General features: G+C 41.8%; 1 protein-coding gene across 2 annotated transcripts; it reads right to left on the bottom strand.

The window, feature by feature from the left end:
• Nucleotides 1–4,717: 4,717 nt before the first annotated feature.
• On the bottom strand, nt 4,718–17,701 carry pitx1 (paired-like homeodomain 1). 2 transcript variants are annotated; one of them, XM_053847920.1, is made up of 5 exons: nt 17,589–17,698; nt 16,225–16,279; nt 11,278–11,430; nt 9,844–10,046; nt 4,718–6,495 (listed from the first exon to the last, which is right to left on the bottom strand). In XM_053847920.1, exons 2-5 carry the CDS (start codon nt 16,268–16,270, stop codon nt 5,947–5,949), a joined length of 951 nt encoding a protein of 316 aa, XP_053703895.1. In that variant the 5' UTR covers nt 16,271–16,279; nt 17,589–17,698; the 3' UTR covers nt 4,718–5,946. The 2 variants fall into 2 exon arrangements, with proteins under 2 accessions (XP_053703895.1, XP_053703896.1); XM_053847921.1 differs by lacking the exon at nt 11,278–11,430 and having other exon boundaries at nt 17,589–17,701.
• Between the last annotated feature and the right edge of the window lie 314 nt (nt 17,702–18,015).

The following is an 18,015-nucleotide window of genomic DNA, read 5'->3' as shown; positions in this document are numbered from 1 at the left end:
TTAAACGGGCTTGCTACTGCACGCCGGCCTCAGAGTGGAGATCTGGTTGTCCAGCTAGCGCCTCCGCGAGCAGCCTTCCGGCGGGTTTGTCGTGCTCCTTGAATCTCGTTGTGGGATTCTAGAACAGGATCGGAGGTTGGGATCTGGGTTTGTCCGCACAAGTCAGGCGCATTGCTATCGTGTCAGTCACTTCCTGATGGTCGGCCTCCGCCCTCTTTGATGGACAGGAGCAATTTCATAGCTTTATTAATGAAGTCCTGTGATGTTCACGCCACAGCCTGTTTGTTCTGCTCCGACTCCGCCGTTGTGGACCGATCATCCGATTTACAAGACAACCTCTTGTTTATAAATGGATCTTCTTTGTTCAGGCATTAAAGATATCCTTAATTATTATTTTAGCTTTGTAGATTTTAAACTGAATGGTTGTTCACAGGGTTGTATTGAACTAAAAGTAACTACAGATAAAAACAGTTTACTATTTGGAAAATGAATTTCCACCAAAAATTAAATAGTTATAAATACAAAATGCGATTTAATTTCACTGGTCTTTCATCTATCTCCTCCGTATTAGTGTGACGTATAATGTTAAGCCTGTTCAGCGGCGGGATCACGGCGAACACAGCCAACTGAACATCCGCCAAGATCAACATCTTTAAGTCTCGAATGTAGCAACCATAGCAACGTGTCAACACTCCTCAGCGCCAGGACGCCGTTGAGCCGACTATAATAATGTCTTCTTTGTTTACAGAAAAAAGATGTTCCCGCATCACTGTATTCATTTAGTGGGTGTTTTATGCTGTTTATTGAACATCATTTGACACCAGGGATGGTGATATATGGACACTATGTTGAGGCTGGGTATGACAGACATCTGACAACATGGAGAAGTCCGACTAAATAAAGGCAGTGAAGGCCTCGAGGGAAGAGAAATCTAGTTCCTGTTCAGTTATTTAAGCAACGGGATGTTTCTGAGAGGAACGTGCCAGAATCTATTGTTCGTAAGCGCTTCAAGTTGAACATTAATATTTATTTAATTAATGGAAACCTGATGTTTACGTTGCTTTTAGGCTTATCACCCTTGGCAGAAAGTAACAGCTAAAGGTTTTCCACGCCACAAAAGCGTCCAATTTGCATGTGGCGTCAGTGTAGAGGGGCCAATCAGAGACCAGATTTTTCACTGACCTACAGAGGGGGAAGCTTCATCAACAAGAAGAAGTAAAATGCTAGAGAGTTGTGAAATTCAGGACTCCTCTGAATGACCCCGAGATAGTACCATCCACATCTTTTTTGTTTTTCAGTATACAGAGGTGGAAAAAACGTTTCCCATGCACTAAACTGTGCGCTGCTGGCAGGACTAGTGAATATTAAATTAATGATATGATGGCTTATTTTTCGTTTAGTTTTGTACGCGGTATTTGTTCACTTTGACACCGACAATGTTGAGACCTTGAAATAGTCTAAATAGGATTTAGTTTTGCTAATGTTTCTTGTAAACAATTAACTCAAAATAAATATTTGCATTTGTGTCTTGTGAAATACATAGAGTTGCATGATTCTATTTGAGTTATATTGTGTCCGAAACCTTTTTGTCCGCTGCTGTACTTCTGCTGTACAATGTAGCTGCATTTTTCTTTTTCCGATCAAAACTCCTATAGAAACTGTCTGCTCTTAATATTCGTCAGTATTTTCAAGAATGTTTCTAAAAACACCTTCGGTGGAAAGAGGCGGAGCTTGTCCACCTGTCATCCCTCTGCTCTTAACGACATGGTACATCCCGGAAGTGCCGTGTCCGCGTTGATTGAACTTACCGGCGGGAACAGCGGAGGTTGTCGACCTGTCCGTCACTAGCGGTGAGTTGAATATTGCATTTAAAGTGACTTGAAACTGTGACCGCGGCAGCTTTTATACGTCGCGGGCTAAGTTTAGTCACGAAAAACGAACCCTTCTTCGTTTGCACTCTTCGCGAACGGCGAATTCGCGACTGAAAACTTTGGCTTCTCAAACCTCTCCGGCCAAAATGGCGGTCTTGGAGAATAAAACAAGACAAACTCCGGTTGCACGTTTGCGAATAAACGGAACGAAACGAAACGAAACGAAACGAAACGAAACGAAACGGCAGGAGGTAGACGTCAAAGTATGCGACAGCACTCGCGTCGAATGTGCGACGCCATGGCTTCCTTCAGAGCAGCAGGAGATCTATGTTGGTGCATCTTTGCATCTGCAAATAAGCTACTTTTAACTCTCTTCATTTCACACTGACAGATGAAATACTGAAAATATTTTTAGAAAAGTACTTGTTAATGTCTTTTAATGTTTGGACGTCACCAGACTTTATGATTCTTACTCCTGAATGTCTTAAAATCTCAAGTATAAAACAACGTGCCATGGTGTATAAAACGAGAGCAGCTGTAAAAGTCCAAGAAACAAAGTTGAAAACGGTGTTGTTGCTAGAAGCGCTGTTGTTGATTACAGACTGGTGGTGGAGGTTTTTTGGATCAACGACAGGCTCGGGACTTTAACTGGGTCTCGCTCTGTTTTTAATGAGGCCAGTTGGCAGCGGCAGAAACCCGCGCGGCGCGGCAGACGACTTGGTGTTCTTAATTAGCGCTCGGCAGGTGGGCGGAGCTTCTGAGGGCGAGCAGGGTGTTGTCGTCACGGGAAGAAATCCTCCATCTTGTTTTCATCAGACGCCGCCGAGTCTTATCTGCTGTCATGAAAATATAGTTTAATCTCATTGATGATTTATGATGCAGAATCTCGCTCACACAGCTGCCGTTTTTCTGCTGTTGTTACCATTATTTTGGTAGCTAAACCCCCGAAAGCCTGGAGCAAACCTTTGCCATCATTGTTACTGTAATCGATCTCTGTGTGTGCTCTCATTTTTGTCTTCATTTATTATCTGTCCAGCAAAATCAAAGGGAATTTAAAGTATTGGCATTCTTAGCGTTAGCCTGAAGCTGCCATTTAGCGAGTAGCCAGGTTAGCTGGGGCCTTACTCCACTTCTCTTTTTGAAATAGCTGGTCCACAAGCCACATCTGTGTAGACACTCGGAGTGTTTAGATGTCTTCTTAGATAAATTACATTACAGCTTCATTTAAACTCATGAAACGAAGGGCGTGGCTTTCTTTAGTTTGCCTTTTTACAAGTTGCAACAGGAGAGAAGCCACAACCATTTCTTAAAACACAAGTGATGTGTAAAACTAAGTTAGTTTAACTGCCTATTTGGTTAAATTATTTTCTTGTGTAGTCAAACTTTATGTAGGCGGGGCTACTGGGCATTTCCCTCAACGACTGCTGGCACCTGATACGTTTATTTTTTTCTATTTACAGCCAAAAACCAGCAGAACCCATCTTTTGCAACTCAAACTCCGGAACAGATTCAGAGACGCAGATGCACGTAACTAAATACTGTATAAAATAATGTTAAATTATGTTTTTTATCTGAGTGTTTGATTGTCTGTTATATATCCAGTGTTGTATTTAGTGACGTGCTTATGTTTGCAATTTCTTTTCTTGTTAGTTTATGAAACACTTTCAAAGTGGAGTATCAGTATCAACATTAATGCGTACTTTTTGAAACTTACTCTGCTAAATCCTATGACTTCATGTTAAATTTGGTGACTAGCAGTTAGCATAGCTTGCGTTTATTCCACCACCCTCGCGGGTCAGTGGATGTGCGTTCAGTTAGACGGCTATGATGAACTAGCATGACTAGGCACAATTTTTGACTCAAGCGTGGTCAAGTGCTGGTCATTTTAGTTTACTAAATACGATTTTGCGTTCTGGAACTTTCACAGCATTTGCAGCAAAGTAACCAAGTGACGTAATTTCTACAACGACCAACCAAAGCTAACATGCTAGTGACATTTGAATGGTGAGCCGCTTGTTTTTCCTGGCTCACTGCAGGTTTGTTGAAGTTTGTAAAGAACCTCAGTCAATCCCAACATCCTGCGCTATCAGCTAAAGCACACAATCCTGCGCAGGCCCGGCTAATATCATGAGGAGGCGAGGTAATTTAGATACGAGGATCTGCGCAGGTGTTGCCAGATATGATACGGCCCAGATTAATCTTGTTTGGACGCAGCGAGCCTCAGCGGCAGTTTGTCCACATGTTCTGGTGTACGCTATCACGCACACAGTTTCTCTCTCCAGCTGCTCAAATAAACTGGAAACAGAACTTCCACACAAGATGTTAATTCACGCTGAGATTAGCGTGAAATAGCCAGGTTAGACGTAATCTGTGCGAGGTCACGACACGCCGAGCCACCACGCACAGGAGGCAGCGAAAATTTCTGCGCCGTCAAAAACAAGTGACGGAGCCCATTTCCCACTTCATTTAATATTCCCGAAGAACAATAGCTGAGAATATTACATATTCAGACGATAATCCCGATAATTCCTGTGAATTTAGACAATATTGAAGTTCCAGAGTCTGCAAAATAAACACTCATTTCCTTCGGCAGAGTCTAATTTAATCTGCGATGAGGAGAAAAAACAGATCCTGCACGATGAAGCTTTAAAGTGACCAGAAGAAATAGTTCTCTAAACCCAGATTACTGTGGACGGTCCCGCTAATCCCTAAAAAAAACCTTCAATATTACCGAGTTAATCCGTTTAAACTGTCAATTTGTGTCGGATTTGTTGTTCATTTCGCTCTGCTGGGACTCAAACAGCAGACTCTTGCAGAACATATCGGAATAAACCTCTTTTGTTGGACTTTATTCAAACAAATATGAAACCAATAAACACAAGGAGCGATTCTTGTTTACAGCCGAGAGGATTTCGGAATCTTACACTTCTGTACAAAACACTTAAACATGCGGCACTACTTCGTTTCCAGATAGATTAGATGTATGTATGCATCAGCCAACCGACATCTTCAGCTCTTGTGACGACAGAAATAACTGATTCACTTCAGAAAATAATCTGCTTCAGGAGACATTCCCTGACCAGAGTGGAGAACAAGGAAGCAAAGATTTTCTTTTTCCCGGTCAGATGAAGTCACCATGTTCTGTTCGTAGTTAGTGGAGGAATGTCATTTGATGTTTTAGATCTTTGTATATTGAATATATATATATGATATGAATGTCTGGGAAAGTGACTGCGTTAATCAGCAGTATACTAATATTCATGTACTTATATTCAAGTTATAGCTAAGATAATGAGCACATGATTGTAGTTAATTTTTTTCATCGTGGCATCATTTTGAGAACAACACAAGAAGAAAATATAATTGCAAAATGTATGTTATTTTTGTTGCTAAAAATGTATCCAGTTTTCAAAACATTTTTTTTAATTATTTTAAGCATATTTTTAGACATATGTTTTGGGGGAAATAATGATTTACAAAAACTGTCATTTTATCATTTAAGTGATGAATCACTTTCTATTTGTTTTAATTTTATCTTTATTAAATAGCTTTTAATATATTTAATAACTGAAGAATGTTTTGCTTATATTTGAGTGGTCTTTCTGTCTGGCTTTAAGAATCAGTGCTCTTTGTGGTTTTGTGGGTAAATATTTATTTTTAATAATTATCTTGCAACAGAGCAGATTTTTGTCTCAAGTGAATTCCGTATGATAATAACAAAACACACAGAAGCAGTAAAATATCTACAGTTATATTTTATGTTTTTTTTTTTCTTCTTTTTTTCCGTCAAGTTCATTAAACTGATTTGGTCGTCAAATGCACAACAACAACAACAAAAATCCCATCGTCTGTTCATATGTTAGACTTGTATATATTTACATTTGTGTATGTACAACGCAGCAATGTAACACGTCTTCATCGACAAAAACACAAATCCCCAAACCTGGACAATTGCTGTGCAAGTTCAAAGGTCAACAGAAAACCCGCATAATCCTCTATAAGATTGCAACTAATCCAGTCGTCTTTGAATCTGAAGTCTGTACGTGTGGAGAGACTCAGGTGGACGTTTGGCCCGTCAGCTGTTGTACTGGCAGGCGTTCAGGCTGGACCCGGGGCTCTGCAGGCCGCTGTATCCAAAAGTGGGGTGCTGTTTGGATTTGAGTCTGAGCGTGGCCAAACTGGAGTTGCAAGTGTCCCGGTACACGCTGTACGGAGAGCCCGGGGGCCCGTACGGACACGCCGGGGTCGACATGGCCGAGTTGATGCCGGACGTGCCGATACCGTTCAGGTTGCTGATGTTGTTGAGACCTGGCGTTGGCATCCCTGGCACCGCCGAGTGCCCCATGCCCGAGGCCATGGTCATGGAGGAGATGGAGTTCGGGGCTGAGAACATGGACTGGGAGGTCAGGGGGCTCATGGAGTTGAAGAAGGTGAAGTTCTTGGTGGAGAGCGGCGCCGGGGTCAGAGCCTTGTTGGTCCAGTTGTTGTAGGTGTAGGCCGGGTACATGTCGTCGTACGGCTGCATGAGGCCGCTGAACTGAGGCAGGTAGCTGTTCTTACACAAGTCCATCTGCTGGTTCCGCTCACGCTTCCTCCATTTGGCGCGTCGGTTCTTGAACCACACCTGAGGTGAGAGATATTTAGGTTACGACTCTGCAGCCTGATTTGTGTATGGAAGGCTCTGCCCTTTAGCTCAGCTCTTTTCCTTCCCTGTGGTGCTACCTTCGGACCATCGCTTCAGGGTACCGCACCGCTAGTGCTAACTCCAATGCTGAACTTAACTTGGTTTACTAGACAGGCCAGTAGGGGAGGACCTTTACCTAGACTCGCTCTGACTCAGGAATGTCACGCCGGGTCTGGAGGTTTTGAGATCTCTGCAGGAATTATTGCCATTAATGTTTAAAACCACCATCATCAGCTGTGCGATCTTCATCAGTATCATCAGCCTTTTCAGCGTTTTCCTCTCCTTCATAACCTGCCAACGTTCATGGCAAGTACTCAGACTTCTCAGAGTTGTCAGTAGTCCACCACACTGACTACAGCCAGTCCCACCTTCACATCAACCACTGGCCATTTCTTGTTCTCTGCTCCCTCGAACCTATTTCACTTTGTTTTCAAACCTTCACAGAGAGGAATATTTTCATGTTTCACCCTCTTGTTTTTACTAAAACAAACTGGACTAACAATGAACTAAACTATTATGAATACTAATGTATGCAGTACTACTACAATTTCTACCGCTGCTTCTGCAGAAAAACTGTTACACTAATACAGCAACAACAAATAATGCTAAAAGTACAACTCAAACACGGTTAATCATGACTCAAAGACAATAAACAGCAATGAAAAAAAATGCATGCAGTTAGTAGTATTCCTACTACTATTTCCACACAACCGCTACTACAATCCCCCACAACTTCTGATGTAAAAAAAACACTGCTTCTTCTATGGATACCAAAATTACTTCAAAATTATTACTGGGAGTACTGATTCTGCTACATTTGCTACTAACATGGCAACAACTACTGCAATTTTACTACTTCTACTTCTGGTGCTGCTTGTATGACTACTTCTATCGTCACTATTGCTGCTCCCATATGATCAGTACTTCTAGCGCTACTACAGGCACTATCAAGAACACTACTTAACACACTTCTCCTTGTCCGCTTGTAATACTACTTGTCCAGTAATTGTACTTCAACAGAAAATGAATCAGAATTTCACCCAATTCTCTATTACCACTGCCTTTATTGATCTACTTCTAGAGATCAAGCAAGGTGGGTACATGTACCCGGCCTACAACTACAACAACTGGTCCAACAAGGCGCCGCTCTCCACCGTGAACTTCCAAGCGCATACGGTGTACTTTCAGTCATACAATATCTGCACTTAATACTACTCAGTCTGCCACTATTCTATGACCACCACCACTACTAATGAAAGTACTTTGACTGCAGCTGCTACTACTACGCTATAGTGGGTTCGAATCCAAATATTACCACTACTGTTTTTTTTTTTTTTTTAACCATATGTTTTAAATACTTAATGCATTAATAATAAATTGACTGCTGTATCTAAATTAACAAATCATTTCATTAATATTATTATTGATAATAATTGTTATTATAATTATATTGACTTGTTTTTCGAGACAGGTAAAAATTAAAGCAGGAAATAATTAAAATACTCGCTGAACCGTTTGAAAAAATATAAATTGGATGGTGTGTGCGCGCGAGTGCGTGTTTCCATAAATAAAGCTAATTACTTTAATGGCGTTGCTCATTTGCTGCGTTTTAAACGCATTTCATTCCATTTAGAGGCAGAAACTAGCGCGTCGACGCGGAGCCGGTGTGTTTCGATCGAACACATTCAGCTCGCTGTACCACAGAACACGCTGTTTGTAGCGCAGCAATGTCCCGCAGCTCGCTGCCTCTGTAATGACGGGCGTGTGTCCGCGCCTCGTCTCGCGAACTGGTGTCCATCGGAAACTTTGTTCAAAAATAGAGGGACACGAAAACCCGCAGTTTATTAGAGGAGGACCGATTGAAGTCAAAGGACCTCAAATAACACATTTAAAAAGTCGAGTGTTTTCCAAATAACCGCCCTTGACTGATGTTGTAAACCAAATCTCGCGCACTTTCCCTCTAAATTTGACTTTTAAAACCTTGAATAGGGACGTTGTGTGTGTGTCTAACCGACGGTCCCTGAAGGCAGCACGGTTGGTGGTAAAAACGCGCACATAAATATTTGTCTGAACCGTATTTACAGTCAAAGCAGCCGCGCTGTTCCGAATGTAAACACGGTAAGTCTTTAAATGGCTGCTTCTTGACCCTCAGCATCATTTATGTTTAATTTATTGCCCCGGAATATAAATGTAAATTAAATATTAGTGTTTAACTTGCGCTGATGGTTTTCACTGGTTTCCTTCGATGTTCTTAATGTACGAGACAATGATTTTATAGTTTAAAAAAAGTAACTGACGTTCATGTTCTTATTATAAACAGAACAAAATCTATTGAAAATATATTCTAGAATAAAATTGATTTGATTTTTGTTTTCGTTTTAAACTCATACTTTACGATTTAAAAGACGATATATTATTAAAAGGAAAAGTGCTCAGGTTGAAATTATTTTAATTTTAATCGTTGTTCAAAGCTAATTATTTTAAAATTAAGTATCTTAATCTTGGCGACTAAATTAAAACTTTATTGTGAGTGTTAAGTAATGCTCATGGTCATTTATGTTTTTTTTATCTCATCATAAAGCATTATACTGCGCATGCATTTGTCTTCATCCCAAATTCTCCGTTAAATCTCGATCATAGTGTTTAAAGTTGAAGTTATTCTACCCTACATTACTTGTCTAGATAACCAGACCAGTCACCAATTAACACATAAAATTTACTAGTTTATCTTTTAACCTTCAGCTAAATCCGTTTGCTTTATCTCATGCGTTAATAAATAACACATTCACAAATCTTTAACTGATTATTTCCCTTTTTTTATTTCGAGAGAAGCTGTGGTTTATCTGTCATTTTTCGTTGTGCTTGACTGGTGGACGAAGATCTCACGGATACCTGCCGAAAAAAAGTGCTTGATCTTTTAAAGCGGTTCTAAGTAGAGTGACGAACAGATATTTGTCTTTTGACAACCTCGATCAAACGAACGACGACGAAACAAACGAACTTAAAAAAAAAAAAAAATCAAAGTGGACTCTAATCGTACAAGCTCAGCTATAATTATTAAATAGGATTCGTAGACGTTATTCAGTGTTTGGGTCCTAATAATGGTATATTATTTGATATTAATCTAACGCAAACCAATTCATTTTAATAAAAAATGATTTCGATTTAACGTGGCTTTTCTGTATAAAACTGTATTGAATATGCGAAATTGTGTCATTGTTTAACCGTGTAATGCGCTGTTACCCTGGGCTTTTTTAGTGAGCAGAACAGCAGAGGGGTTTCTCTTACCCGGACTCGGGCCTCGGTCAGGTTGGTCCAGACGGCGATCTCCTCCCTGGTGCTCATGTCCGGGTAGCGGTTCCTCTGGAAAGTGGCCTCCAGCTCCTGCAGCTGTTGGCTGGTGAAGTGAGTCCGCTGCCGCCGCTGCTTCTTCTTCTTCGGATCGTCCACGTTTCCGTCATCGCTCCTCTGTTCGGCGCTGCGCTCCTTCTCTGTGGAGAGAGTCCAAACTGTTACTCCAGTGGAGATGCAGTTGATGAGAGTCATGAACTTATTATTCCAGTTGCGGAGATCCGAGTGAAAAATAGAGACGCGTAACATGGGTCACACAAGTGTCTAGATGAAAAGACGCACAAATAAAAACGAAAAAAAAAAAATAATAACCATGATATTAACCTTTAACTGGGGTTAAATATATAATTATAATTTCAGTTTTGTTCCCAACCATCCTGTGGACAATTGGTTTTTCCAACTGACATCAGAATTAAAACGCTTCCTAGAAATAAAACGGCATATTTCAGAGCAGTATTTTTCACGTGAACTTGCAGATTCAGCCCCTGACTCTCCTCCACAGCCCCCAAGATTATATTTCTCATTTGTCATCAAAGGACAACAGCACCTGTCCAAACACTGAAACCCTGGTTCTCTGCGGTGGTGCTGAGGAAATCCACGAGTCCTCGCCTCTAAATGCAAATCCCTGTTTTTGCATTAAAACCCGCTCTAACTGTAAAGCAACGCAGAAATGAAAACAAAAACGGAACGTTAAAACGTATGTTTACTTCGAATTATTATGTAAAAAAACAACTGCAATTTCAATTACAGCTCTCAATTTCGTACGAGTCACGCTTTAAAAACCATCAATCACATCAATACGTATGTTTTTTAGACTGTTGAACAAAAGGTACGATATAAATATAAGTGATTTGCGTTTTGTTTGCTTGTCGAGTTTCAAATTATTTGCACAACTTTTGAGATCGCAGTGTACCACAGTTTTGAGCTGAGTTTGCTGCTGTGTGTCTCGAGTGTGTTGGGTATTTCGAAGTGTTGCCGCCAGTCGAGCTGCGCGTGCGGATCTTTCCGTGTGTGTTCGGGTCGGACCTCGGTCTGACCCGTGTGAAACGCGTCTGACCGTCCTCGATCTTTTCCCAACGAAAAAGCTTCCACGTGTAAACAAAGAGCCGTAAAAATGTCCACCATTTTTCGCCGCCTGCTTTAAATGGTGGGAGCTTTAAATATTTACAGTTCCTCTTAATGCATCCACTGACAGCAGGCCAGCTCTGCACACGTCCCCTGCCTCTGCCAAGAGCCCTGGTCAGACTCTCGAACCGGTGTCGCACAAACAAAAATGCATTCGTGTTGAGTTCAAGCTGTAAACGTCCCGCGCCTCTGCTGTGTTTTACGCACTGCGTGCTGGTGTTTTGGAGTGTTTTTTTGTTGTTGTACCTGCCAGCTCTGTGTCGGAAGATTCGCTGCTCGAGTTCTCTAACGTTCCTCGACTGCTGCTGGTGGAAGTTCTGGGTAAATGAAACGCGGGGGCCACGTCGCGGGACGGCGGTGGCCTCACTGCCTCAGAGATTCTGTCCAAATTCATCCCACCTTGAAGAGAAGGGTGCGTACACAGAAGAAACGGGGTGAATCCCGGTCTGCACAGAGGTCCCCCTCAACGCTACTCTAGAAACAATCCGAGATCGCGACATGAGCGAGAAACGCGGAGAGATCTCCACCCGAGTGTCCACTGCTCGTCCGCGCCTCTCGCCGCGGTGCGCACTGGCTGCAGAGATACGCTAATGTCGGACCTCGAGGAAGCCCCGGCTCTCCACCCACATCTGTCGTCCCGCCCACCGGCAGAAGAAAAAGCATCCACCCAAACAAGCCAACCTGACGTCACGTTGGTGGAGGTGGATTCTTAGAAACCTCACATTAGTTCACTGATATTTAGGTTGGTTTCCGGTTGCAGATTCTTAAATAAAAAATGATTCTGGAGAACTGGAAGGCGCTGTTTATGTACAGGTTAGAATCCGCGCAAATGTAAACGTCACGAATGTTTTTTTTTAATGTGAAACAGAAGCAATAGGATTTGCGCGCAAATTTTATCGTGCGCGGTTGTTGCTACACTGTTTATGGACCAAGCCCGTGGACAGGATGCATGGCACGCTAGAAATTCTAATTTAAGTTAACGCGAAATGTGTACTTGAAAGTAGCTAAAGTAAATACACGTAAAGTACTGTTTTTCTAAGTTACTAGAAGCGGGTTTCTAAAGGTTAGCAGCGCTAGCTGTCCTGGAAAAAGTGCAATATCAGGGGAATAATGGAAACTACACACACGCTCTTTTCTCTGTGCAGGCATGTTGGAAATGCAATGAAATGTAGCAGGGTGCAGCTCACACACACACACACACACACACACACGCACACACAGGTAGATCTGGGTTATGTACTGAGCTGAGCAAACATTTGCTCGGACCTGCCCAGTTACTGTTTCCTCCACAATGAAGAGAAAACAAAATTATTGTGCGTTTATCGTGAACAGCAGTAAACGGACATTGACACAATTCCACATAAATCCCTAACCTTTTGAAATAAACACCATAAATAAAGCGACAGGAAGACAAAATGAGTCGTTCTGCGATGTCAGAAATGATTGATAGTCCAGTCAAAATAACCTGTGTTGAACGTCACCTGTATGAGGAGCCCAAACCTTTGTGAGTCCACATGTGCACAACAAACACCCAAGTGTTGATCTGCTGCAGTTAATCTGAACATTTTCAATGCTTCTGTGATGCTAGTGAACCTTTGTGCCAGTGCATCAACCGCTCACATTAGTCAGCAGTTTTTACTTTTGAATTATTTGTTTTCACGCACGCTAGAGCTTCTTTGAAAACCCTTAGTGGCTGAGTTTAGCATGTTTGTATGAGTAAATGTGTGACAACAGAAAAACTCCAGCTCCAGAAGCCTAACTTTGAGATCACGGGAAACATGAACCAGCGCTTTTTCATGATGCCTTGCTGTGATTATTATCATATTGAAGTATTCCGAATGACTCGTGGGTCACAATGACGAGTGTTATAGTGTTATAGTATTACTTACATGACTCAGCAGTTTTTTTTCTGCTAGGAAATGATTTTAGAAAGATTACGCCAATATTTAGGTTGAGGTTCTCATACTGCATGTGTATAAATAAATAAATAATAAACAGCTTGTCACATCAAGAGATGGGTGTCATAGCATGTACTGTGTAGACGTGAATAGGGAAAATATTCTACATTTTAATTTTAATAATTTTCTTTTAAGTTGTCAATATACAAGCAATTTGAACGTGACGTAGCCTATATTCTTATTAGAAATGAAATGTCTCATAATTCTGTTGGGAACATGCATTTTAATTTATGAAAATACCTGGAAAATAATGCGGAAGCTCGGTTCATCTCTGTTTGGTTTCGCTCCTCTATGAGGGCGTTTGACCTTACACCAAAGGTGCTGGGAATTATATTGTAATTAGTCAGTGTCGGTTCCCATGGCTACGTTTAGGACTCATAATAAACAATCATGAGATGAGAAAACTGTCTCACATTTGTGCTAATGTTTGCAAGAAAAAAAGTCAATAATCCGCGACACTGAATCTGAATGAACGATGATGGTTTTTAAGTGATGAAAATGGAGAGTTTATTCAAGGTTAACTTGAAACGCAAGCGAAAACAAGATTCGTAATGCAAACAGAACACATTTTAATGAAAAAGACGAGTAGAAACGCTCTACAAACAGGGAGAATTCAGAACCATGATCTCATTGGAAGTTTGAAGACAAAAGGAATGCACACTTTTAAATTGAGTTCATGGGGACCAGACATGAGCCCCAAGGGCCAGATGAGGCCCCGATGCCAGACCTTAGTCACTCACAGACCAAACTAAAAAATAATGGTCATGAGTCTGAGGGTTGTTTTTAAGCCTCAAACCTTCAGTTGCTACTAAAGCTTTGATATTCTTTCCTGAACTCATGATGGAAGTGACAAACAAACAAGTAAACTCCATGTTTTGAGAGCGTTCCAGCTTCAGCATCAGCCCCCTGATGCATGACATCATCTTACAAACTACAAGATCTGCAACATGATCTCGGTGTCGCACCGACCCGAGCCCTAGTCTGACTCGGACCGGCGCCAGTCGCAGGTCTTCTGGCTCCTTTGTATGACTCTTGACAGCAGTCGGACCGGAATGATGGCCTGCAGGGTCACGATTGTGCAAACTGTCAACAACCACTTCTGTCGCTGCGTCTGCTCAGCCGCAGCCCGCGGGTCCGTCTCAGGCCCAGATTGGGTTTCTGGGCCCGGTCAAGTGCCAACTGAGTGAGCGAGGCAGGTCCAAAGCTGAGGTGGGCAGCAGGCGGCCCAGGGGCCACATAGGGCCTCACCTCTGTCTGTCCCGGGACCTACCAGAGCCAAGACTTTTTAAAACTTATGATCAATCAAAAATATATTTTACTCTAATATTTTAACTCTTCTCATTTTATTTTAAATTTTGGGTGGTTTTTTGCTATTTACTCAAACGTGTTTATAGTTTAACTTTGTATATTTTTCTTTGCTAATTTCTGTTTCATCTGTTTTAGCTTCATAAATACTGTTCAATATTCTACATTTCTCAGCCAGCGTCGCCCTATTTTTTTAAATCCAGTTTGTGCATTCTTTTGCATTTTTTGCAAAATCTTTCTGCTTTTACAATTTATGAAATACCCACAATACAATTTGTCAGACGTAAAAGTATGTAATTTTTCCCTCATAATATAATCACGCATGCGAAATACCTACTTTAATTCAACTTATACTATAGCTTCTTATCATCAATATTACCCCCACCTTTATTTTACCTTCTCAGCTTCTTTCTTTAAACCGGAAAATTTGACGCAAAAATGACGAGCACAATGCGTGCGAGATGTCGTCACTTGACCCCTGTGACCTCGTCCGAGAGAGAAACGATTCTTGATACTTTAGAAACACTTCGATGTGCGCACACCTCACTGCACAATGTCAGACCATTTAAAACCTGTCAAACTTTGAAAGCCGTCTTAGCGTCGGGTTTAGAAATACACTCCTACCCCCACCGTTTTTCTTTCGCTAACTCTACCAACTGACCGTGATACGATAGTATCCCTCACGTTTTAAGTATTAAATATGAATGATAAGTATCTGGTCTTATGAACGGAACTAGAGGTCGCTATACTTCAGTGCTTCGTATGCTGTTTTTGTGGGTTAAAAACTAGGGATTAGTTTGACTTCATGTGACGCTTTCGCTGCTAAAATTAGACATTATGTGGAATATAGAGAGAAATAATGTATAACAAACACCAACCAAATAACTGACCATCTCTCATTAAGTCTACCTTCTTTGTTCCGCTTTTATTCAGCACATTTGTTGCAGCTTTGCGTAATTGCGCATGACGCACGACCGGGCGAATGTTTATTAGCATTCAAACATAGATAACGATATCGAGATAATGTGAGACACTTGGAGTTAATTGGACTGATTTTAATGGCGATAAACTCGCTGACTCCGAGAGCCGCGCTCCGTCCGCGATGCCGAGCCCGATAGATGGGTCTGATCCAAGCCCGCAGCCGCCGCTCGGCTGCAGCTCTGAAGAGCCACTTGCCTGTGATGGATGAGTTCGAAAGCCTTTCCATCCGGCGGGGCTGCAGGTAAAAGGCCAGTGGCTGAGCAAACACTCGTATTTTAACTCGGAGGAGTGAAAATAAACGCGCCGTTAATCAGAGGAAAAGGCGCCGCAGAAGCGAGCAGAAAATTAAAGCGGCAGGAGGAAACTGGAGCTGAAGGAAACCGGAGAAGGACACGGCTGATTATTGTCCTGGTGATGCTCGGCCCAGACCGAGCTGCAGCTTAACCGCCAGCATCCGGCCAGGTGTAAATAACAACAAGCTCGCTTCATCGTGATTCACCAAAGCTGACATCACGTCTGCTCACCGCTTTATTCTCCCTAATTATGAAACTCTAAAGAGAATTGTGGCTCAAACAACTAAACCTTGAAAATTATTGCACCAGATGGATGTCAATGATGTGACGAAAAATGTCAACGATTTTCTAACGATTTATATATATATATATATATATATATATATATATATATATATATATATATATATATATATATATATATATATATATATATATATATATATATAATGTGTGTGTGTGTATGTGTGTGTGTATGGAAAAATTATACATGAAAAACACAAAACATTTTTGAGCTACACTGTGACATTACTAGTCGAAGAAAATTCGAGTTGAAGTGTTCTTGATCCCCCAAATGTTTCAAAAGTTTCGCCGTCTTCGGAGGTCTGTTGAGCGTGATAAAAAAAAAAAAAAGACGCAAGACTGTCGGTTCCTACCTGAGTCTGCGTGTGAAATCCCATTCTTGGATAGATTCAGTTCCATCACAGCCGCCTGAGGAGCAGAAGAGGAGGAGACAGACAGGAGTTACAGTCTCATCACGTGAAATATCTCTGAATTATTCAGTATTTGACTTAAAATAGAAATGAATTCTTCTCTTTCTTAGTTGCTGAAAACTGCCTGACAGTGTACAAGAGAATGCATAAGCACATGGTTTTGTTCAATGACTATATTATATATATATATATATATATATATATATATATATATATATATATATACATTTTTAAAAACAAAACTTAAAACCGACACAAGCTGTATGAAGAATTTTGACGTCCTAATACGACTTTACTGTGTAATATTTCCCCTCCAATACTACTACTACTGCCGACCCCACTGTAATTTTTTTGAGTTGTGCAACAGTACTAAGTCAAGTACTCCCAGTCATTCCAATCGTAGAACTACTTTGAGTCTTAATAATCGCATTACTACATCTACCGTTGTGATGCTGTCTCTACCATTAGAACTGTCCAGTGTTGTACTACTGTTTTTATTTCTATCCTACTCGTCGGACAAAATTACAAGCTGCTTTGTAGCTGCAACAAGTACAGATACTACTCCTGGCTTTGCCACGGCTTCTGATGGTTATAGTACTTGTACTGTTGGTAATTTTAAGATGACTGCTGCGTGTGCTGTTCGATTGCAATGCACCAACGACTTGTACAAGTGCTTCTACAACTACTACGCCTAATATTTATCGTAAAAATAAAACGAAAAAATACACCCAGTGTTCAGGAGTAGTACACTACTAAATATTACTGACGCATGAGCAGCAACTGCGGGTACCACATCATGCACTTCAGATATTTATCATGACGAAATGAACGTTTCAGTTTGAATGTAAATGCAACATGATGGCGCAAATGCCGGATGGAGTTGGAGTTACTGCGCTGCCTGTCAATACATTTGTGTTTTCAAGTACTTTTTTTTTTATCGTTTCGTTAGTACCTGCACGACAGTTAATAGTTTTCGCAATAATGATGCTATCGCTGCCTGTTAACGTAGTGTTGACAACACGACACCGGCGCGCGCGCTCTTATCGCGAGGAATCTCCGCTGGTGCGTTTACGGTCCCCGTAAATCGAGCCTTATCGCGCTCCTCCGGAGTTCACACGCTCCGCTGCGTTGATGCTCTTGAGTTCATCATTTACCGCGTCAGTCAGAGAGCAACCGCACCGTCTCGCGCTTCAGGCCTCACACACACACACCCACACACACACGCACAAATACAGTCTCCAGCTCTGACGTGCGAACTTGAAACGCGCGCAAAAACCGTGCTGCGGCGTGGCTCCCGATCGACTCACCAGTCGGTGTCCAGCAGAACAGAAGGCGCTCACAGTGTCTCCATGCAGGGGCCCTAGTTAAATCCACTCCGGCTCCACGCTGCGTCCCACTCGGCTCTTTGGAGGCTTCTCTCTTCGCTTCCCCTCTTCACCTCGGGACTGCACGCCTTGCGGTGACGTCACGTGACCGGGGGAGCGCAAACCCACCCCCACTTTCGGGTTCATTTATCTCCCGCTATCTTCATCCTCGGTCTCATCCCGCTCATCTTGATGATGATGTATCATTCATCCATTGATTCACTTTGAAGAACTCCTCTCTAGTCCGCGTCAGAAACGATGGCGATGTAGTTTCCGCTCTCAGCTCTGACATGACGCAGAAACGTTCGACTTATATTAGTTTTAGTCAGTGTGCCGTCACTTAATGTGTATAAACCCAGCTAATTATTCA

This window comes from Synchiropus splendidus, chromosome 17 (assembly GCF_027744825.2).
Source record: "Synchiropus splendidus isolate RoL2022-P1 chromosome 17, RoL_Sspl_1.0, whole genome shotgun sequence".
Taxonomy (NCBI): Eukaryota; Metazoa; Chordata; class Actinopteri; order Syngnathiformes; family Callionymidae; genus Synchiropus; species Synchiropus splendidus.
Note: the sequence above shows the minus strand (reverse complement) of the source record. Positions and strands in the feature narration are given on the sequence as shown.